The sequence below is a fragment of the Contarinia nasturtii genome, unplaced genomic scaffold (assembly GCF_009176525.2).
Source record: "Contarinia nasturtii isolate CC-2019 unplaced genomic scaffold, AAFC_CNas_1.1 Cnas_scaffold_3323, whole genome shotgun sequence".
Classification (NCBI taxonomy): Eukaryota; Metazoa; Arthropoda; class Insecta; order Diptera; family Cecidomyiidae; genus Contarinia; species Contarinia nasturtii.
Genome location: NW_022200631.1, coordinates 1 through 7,441, shown reverse-complemented (window position 1 = coordinate 7,441; position 7,441 = coordinate 1). Strand labels below are relative to the sequence as shown.

Here is a 7,441-nt window from a genome sequence, read left to right as displayed (position 1 = left end):
TTTTTTTTTTCTTTTGTGCTTTTTTTCACTTCTAGATTCTTTCAAGTTTCTATTTTGTTTTTCAAGTTTATTTTTTTATTTATTATTTAATTCACTTTAAAAATGTTTCTATTATCGATTCTTTATATTTAGTTTTTCTCTCATATCTATTAGTAAGACACTGGTTTTTTCAAATTTGTAGCAATAAAGTGACTTTCTTACAACTGAAAATGGTGAAAAATGTACGGATATTTTTCATGATTAGTTACTCAATTAAATGTTCTTAATAAAGAATCTATGGAAAGACAAAGTTTCACAATAAATAGAAATACATATGGAAATTCCAGAGAAACTAAAAATTGCAATCAATATTTTCACAACTGTCAGTGGAAGTGAGCCTTGGAAATTTCTGATATATCGACTCACGGAAAAACCTTGATTCTCGGACTGACTTTCTATTTGCTCAAATCAAAAGTTCCGGTATTTAAAATGTTCATCAACAAGTAAAAAAGGATTGTCTGGTTTGAGTGAAAGAACACTTAATTACAAGAAAGTGTTTATTTTTATTGGAGTTTTTTTTCGGTATTCAATAGAGCATGGCATTGCGTAATTCTGAATTAACGCTATTTAAATTTAATATTTTTTCAAGTTTTATTTTCATTTAGAATCAACGATGGTGTAAGTTCATAGCACAAAACTACTGTTCTGACAATTGGAATCACTGATGAATACTATTTTTGGAAATGATCATCAAACGAGCCAAATTATTTTATGTAACTTTTCCAATTTACTATGTGAACGCAGGTAAATTTTTTTTTTTCATGATGACGGTGTCATTCGATGTTGTCACCATCACCGCTATCACCAGCAGCGCTGCCATCGAACAATTCCGAAAAATCAACCGATCCCAAAATATGTGGAATGGTCACTGACGACAATCCCGAAATTCCTGAAAATTCCGACTGTCTACTATCAACGATGCTACCAGATTCAGTGATGGTATTACTTCCCCAGGTGGCACCAGTACTGTCGGGTGAACTTGAATCGTCTGGCCGTACGATTTCAGGACGTTCAGTGGATGTGGTTTGTTCTTCAACCTGTAGATTAAAATCGAAGTCGGCTGAACTACAAACAAAAACGCACATTTGATATAGATTCGGACATCACTTAAATAGGCAATTCAAACTCACCTGATGTTCAACATTGTCGACTATTGCATGGTTAATGACCGGCGGTGATTCCAATTGTTTGTACGCAACAAGAAGAATCGGGGAATCCATTTTACACGTAAATCCTTCCTGCAAACGATGAAAAAACGGATTTCATGTATGAAAATTTGAGTAATAAATGTCGAAAATGCTTTGTTTCTCTTTGTTTGCATCGAAGATATTCGTAAGCATTTGCTATTGAAATGTGAACAATTTGCACAGCCTGAAGGGAAGCAATCATTTGACATTGCATTGAATGATGACATCAAACAAACAGCATTGCTAATCAATAAGTGATTTATCAATATTCCGACACAAATTACGGTGCGAGAGAAAGAATTTCTACCTTCTTAAGTAATTGCACGAAGAGGCCATTTTTTACGATTTGTTTTATTTCGTCTATCACTATCTGCACAATGAATCGGACGTGGCGAAACGATTGCTGTTGCCAAGCATGCATTGAAGCTGTAAATCAAAAACGAAAGTAATTATGAAAGTAATCCATCCAATTTTTTTCATTTGCAATCCAAATAATATGCCAAATTACATACCGTGCATCTTCAGAACACACTGTTCAACCTCAAGCGTTTGTAGGTTCAAATCACATTTAATGCCTCCTACAAACATTGGGTCAGCGACACCTTTAAACACGTCCTCTACACCAGACATTTTTCTATGATACAATTTGAGAGGGAAATGCAAAAATTTTCAAGTGAAAAATCGAAAAAAAACAATCAGCAAACTATTTTCTTTGACAGCAAATGAACATTAATAAATGTGTTGACGTTTTAGAAAAAATGGCGGCAAACGAGTGAATGTGTGAGTGAGCAAACGAGTGAATGTGTGAGTGAGTAAGTGAATGATATATTCGCAGTGCTGCCGCCGTTTTTTCTAAAACGTCAACACATTTATTAATGTTCATTTGCTGTCAAAGAAAATAGTTTGCTGATTGTTTTTTTTCGATTTTTCACTTGAAAATTTTTGCATTTCCCTCTCAAATTGTATCATAGAAAAATGTCTGGTGTAGAGGACGTGTTTAAAGGTGTCGCTGACCCAATGTTTGTAGGAGGCATTAAATGTGATTTGAACCTACAAACGCTTGAGGTTGAACAGTGTGTTCTGAAGATGCACGGTATGTAATTTGGCATATTATTTGGATTGCAAATGAAAAAAATTGGATGGATTACTTTCATAATTACTTTCGTTTTTGATTTACAGCTTCAATGCATGCTTGGCAACAGCAATCGTTTCGCCACGTCCGATTCATTGTGCAGATAGTGATAGACGAAATAAAACAAATCGTAAAAAATGGCCTCTTCGTGCAATTACTTAAGAAGGTAGAAATTCTTTCTCTCGCACCGTAATTTGTGTCGGAATATTGATAAATCACTTATTGATTAGCAATGCTGTTTGTTTGATGTCATCATTCAATGCAATGTCAAATGATTGCTTCCCTTCAGGCTGTGCAAATTGTTCACATTTCAATAGCAAATGCTTACGAATATCTTCGATGCAAACAAAGAGAAACAAAGCATTTTCGACATTTATTACTCAAATTTTCATACATGAAATCCGTTTTTTCATCGTTTGCAGGAAGGATTTACGTGTAAAATGGATTCCCCGATTCTTCTTGTTGCGTACAAAGAATTGGAATCACCGCCGGTCATTAACCATGCAATAGTCGACAATGTTGAACATCAGGTGAGTTTGAATTGCCTATTTAAGTGATGTCCGAATCTATATCAAATGTGCGTTTTTGTTTGTAGTTCAGCCGACTTCGATTTTAATCTACAGGTTGAAGAACAAACCACATCCACTGAACGTCCTGAAATCGTACGGCCAGACGATTCAAGTTCACCCGACAGTACTGGTGCCACCTGGGGAAGTAATACCATCACTGAATCTGGTAGCATCGTTGATAGTAGACAGTCGGAATTTTCAGGAATTTCGGGATTGTCGTCAGTGACCATTCCACATATTTTGGGATCGGTTGATTTTTCGGAATTGTTCGATGGCAGCGCTGCTGGTGATAGCGGTGATGGTGACAACATCGAATGACACCGTCATCATGAAAAAAAAAAATTTACCTGCGTTCACATAGTAAATTGGAAAAGTTACATAAAATAATTTGGCTCGTTTGATGATCATTTCCAAAAATAGTATTCATCAGTGATTCCAATTGTCAGAACAGTAGTTTTGTGCTATGAACTTACACCATCGTTGATTCTAAATGAAAATAAAACTTGAAAAAATATTAAATTTAAATAGCGTTAATTCAGAATTACGCAATGCCATGCTCTATTGAATACCGAAAAAAAACTCCAATAAAAATAAACACTTTCTTGTAATTAAGTGTTCTTTCACTCAAACCAGACAATCCTTTTTTACTTGTTGATGAACATTTTAAATACCGGAACTTTTGATTTGAGCAAATAGAAAGTCAGTCCGAGAATCAAGGTTTTTCCGTGAGTCGATATATCAGAAATTTCCAAGGCTCACTTCCACTGACAGTTGTGAAAATATTGATTGCAATTTTTAGTTTCTCTGGAATTTCCATATGTATTTCTATTTATTGTGAAACTTTGTCTTTCCATAGATTCTTTATTAAGAACATTTAATTGAGTAACTAATCATGAAAAATATCCGTACATTTTTCACCATTTTCAGTTGTAAGAAAGTCACTTTATTGCTACAAATTTGAAAAAACCAGTGTCTTACTAATAGATATGAGAGAAAAACTAAATATAAAGAATCGATAATAGAAACATTTTTAAAGTGAATTAAATAATAAATAAAAAAATAAACTTGAAAAACAAAATAGAAACTTGAAAGAATCTAGAAGTGAAAAAAAGCACAAAAGAAAAAAAAAAACAATAAAAAAACCTGACATTAACATAGAAAAAGACGATTTCATGAACGATGATGAATATAAACAAATGATTAATTACAGTAATAAAAGAAGACTGACTCTATTACTATACTCTATTTTATGCATAAAAATTTAAGTTGGGATTTCCTGTAAAAAAACTGTATTGTTCTTTTTGTTTTAAGCACCTTTAAGTTATACAGCCCTTGTACGAAAAATAGTGAAATAAGTTCAAAAAAAAAAAAGATGTTATGGAAAAAATTGAACTATTCAGCAATATTTATTTGTATAACAAATGTCTATGTTAACGCCGAATGGACACTGTTACATAAGGCAGCACAGGATGGTTATTAACCAAATGCTCAAATTTAAAAAAAAATATTTTCGATTTTTCCCATTTCCAATTTTCTATTAGGTGATATAGCAACTGTTAAATTTCTTATCCAAAACGGACAAAATATCAATGCTGAAGATGATAAAAAATTTACATCAATTTATTATGCTGCAGTCAAAGATAATTGATCCAATATTGATATGTGAACGCTATAAAGTTGATCAAAAATTAGTTTGTTGAAAGAAATTTTTATGTATAGATGATTAAAGTATATTGATTTAAAAATCGTCGTGTACGTATGTACAATTTTCTTGAACTGTAGACAAATCAAAAATTTAAATTTTTAAGTTTCTAGTCGAAAAGGAGACAAATTTTAATATTAGACTGACTGCTTTTAAAGTGACTCCACTTTATCTGGCAGCATTTCATGGTAATTAATGTAAAAAAATGAGAAAAAAAATCTTTTCATTAAATGTTGTTGAATATAATTTTAAGACATACGGATATTGTTAAATTTCTTTTTGAAAAAGGAGCAGGTATAAATTGGCCAGATTCATACATGGGAACACACTACCATTCTAAAATTGATTCAATATTTTTGTATTTTCATTTAGGTCGCACAGAAACTGTTAAATTTCTTATCGAAAAGGGTGCAAATGTTAATGTTGTAGATAGAGATCTTTTCACTCCGCTTCATTTGGCGGCTGGCCAAGGCTTTTATGCTTAAAATTTAAATGAAAAACGAAGAAAAAAAATCAATTTTAATTTATACTTAACATTTAAAAAAAAATGACTATCTCTCTCATCCACTCTCTCATTCTTTTCCTCTCTCTTCTTCATATATGATAGCTCACTACATAGTGCACCTGAAAATATATGTCAACAGATATGCTTGCTATATATTTTGTTATTGGAATCGCGTTGAGTGTGCCGCTGTTTTTTTTTCATCGAAAAGCTTTGTTCTGTATGTTTCCGTTGCTGTCGTCAATATTTCTTCGTACGGAGCAAAGAAAGAAAGAAAAAAACAGCGGCACACTCAACGCGATTCCAATAACAAAATATATAGCAAGCATATCTGTTGACATATATTTTCAGGTGCACTATGTAGTGAGCTATCATATATGAAGAAGAGAGAGGAAAAGAATGAGAGAGTGGATGAGAGAGATAGTCATTTTTTTTTAAATGTTAAGTATAAATTAAAATTGATTTTTTTTCTTCGTTTTTCATTTAAATTTTAAGCATAAAAGCCTTGGCCAGCCGCCAAATGAAGCGGAGTGAAAAGATCTCTATCTACAACATTAACATTTGCACCCTTTTCGATAAGAAATTTAACAGTTTCTGTGCGACCTAAATGAAAATACAAAAATATTGAATCAATTTTAGAATGGTAGTGTGTTCCCATGTATGAATCTGGCCAATTTATACCTGCTCCTTTTTCAAAAAGAAATTTAACAATATCCGTATGTCTTAAAATTATATTCAACAACATTTAATGAAAAGATTTTTTTTCTCATTTTTTTACATTAATTACCATGAAATGCTGCCAGATAAAGTGGAGTCACTTTAAAAGCAGTCAGTCTAATATTAAAATTTGTCTCCTTTTCGACTAGAAACTTAAAAATTTAAATTTTTGATTTGTCTACAGTTCAAGAAAATTGTACATACGTACACGACGATTTTTAAATCAATATACTTTAATCATCTATACATAAAAATTTCTTTCAACAAACTAATTTTTGATCAACTTTATAGCGTTCACATATCAATATTGGATCAATTATCTTTGACTGCAGCATAATAAATTGATGTAAATTTTTTATCATCTTCAGCATTGATATTTTGTCCGTTTTGGATAAGAAATTTAACAGTTGCTATATCACCTAATAGAAAATTGGAAATGGGAAAAATCGAAAATATTTTTTTTTAAATTTGAGCATTTGGTTAATAACCATCCTGTGCTGCCTTATGTAACAGTGTCCATTCGGCGTTAACATAGACATTTGTTATACAAATAAATATTGCTGAATAGTTCAATTTTTTCCATAACATCTTTTTTTTTTTTGAACTTATTTCACTATTTTTCGTACAAGGGCTGTATAACTTAAAGGTGCTTAAAACAAAAAGAACAATACAGTTTTTTTACAGGAAATCCCAACTTAAATTTTTATGCATAAAATAGAGTATAGTAATAGAGTCAGTCTTCTTTTATTACTGTAATTAATCATTTGTTTATATTCATCATCGTTCATGAAATCGTCTTTTTCTATGTTAATGTCAGGTTTTTTTATTGTTTTTTTTTTTCTTTTGTGCTTTTTTTCACTTCTAGATTCTTTCAAGTTTCTATTTTGTTTTTCAAGTTTATTTTTTTATTTATTATTTAATTCACTTTAAAAATGTTTCTATTATCGATTCTTTATATTTAGTTTTTCTCTCATATCTATTAGTAAGACACTGGTTTTTTCAAATTTGTAGCAATAAAGTGACTTTCTTACAACTGAAAATGGTGAAAAATGTACGGATATTTTTCATGATTAGTTACTCAATTAAATGTTCTTAATAAAGAATCTATGGAAAGACAAAGTTTCACAATAAATAGAAATACATATGGAAATTCCAGAGAAACTAAAAATTGCAATCAATATTTTCACAACTGTCAGTGGAAGTGAGCCTTGGAAATTTCTGATATATCGACTCACGGAAAAACCTTGATTCTCGGACTGACTTTCTATTTGCTCAAATCAAAAGTTCCGGTATTTAAAATGTTCATCAACAAGTAAAAAAGGATTGTCTGGTTTGAGTGAAAGAACACTTAATTACAAGAAAGTGTTTATTTTTATTGGAGTTTTTTTTCGGTATTCAATAGAGCATGGCATTGCGTAATTCTGAATTAACGCTATTTAAATTTAATATTTTTTCAAGTTTTATTTTCATTTAGAATCAACGATGGTGTAAGTTCATAGCACAAAACTACTGTTCTGACAATTGGAATCACTGATGAATACTATTTTTGGAAATGATCATCAAACGAGCCAAATTATTTTATGTAACTTTTCC

The 7,441-nt window shown here is 31.2% G+C and overlaps 2 protein-coding genes across 4 annotated transcripts; one reads left to right on the top strand and one right to left on the bottom strand.

Annotated features, from left to right (window-relative positions):
• Positions 1 to 496: 496 nt before the first annotated feature.
• Positions 497 to 1,991, bottom strand: LOC116350034. 2 transcript variants are annotated; one of them, XM_031781745.1, is made up of 4 exons: positions 1,739 to 1,991; positions 1,534 to 1,652; positions 1,170 to 1,277; positions 497 to 1,099 (listed from the first exon to the last, which is right to left on the bottom strand). In XM_031781745.1, exons 1-4 carry the CDS (start codon positions 1,854 to 1,856, stop codon positions 905 to 907), a joined length of 540 nt encoding a protein of 179 aa, XP_031637605.1. In that variant the 5' UTR covers positions 1,857 to 1,991; the 3' UTR covers positions 497 to 904. The 2 variants fall into 2 exon arrangements, with proteins under 2 accessions (XP_031637605.1, XP_031637604.1); XM_031781744.1 differs by having other exon boundaries at positions 497 to 1,076; positions 1,739 to 1,984.
• Positions 1,992 to 2,080: 89 nt separating this feature from the next.
• On the top strand, positions 2,081 to 3,561 carry LOC116350035. Of its 2 annotated transcripts, none has more exons than XM_031781748.1 (4): positions 2,081 to 2,319; positions 2,406 to 2,524; positions 2,781 to 2,888; positions 2,959 to 3,561. In XM_031781748.1, exons 1-4 carry the CDS (start codon positions 2,202 to 2,204, stop codon positions 3,151 to 3,153), a joined length of 540 nt encoding a protein of 179 aa, XP_031637608.1. In that variant the 5' UTR covers positions 2,081 to 2,201; the 3' UTR covers positions 3,154 to 3,561. The 2 variants fall into 2 exon arrangements, with proteins under 2 accessions (XP_031637608.1, XP_031637606.1); XM_031781746.1 differs by having other exon boundaries at positions 2,083 to 2,319; positions 2,982 to 3,561.
• The last annotated feature ends 3,880 nt before the right edge of the window (positions 3,562 to 7,441 follow it).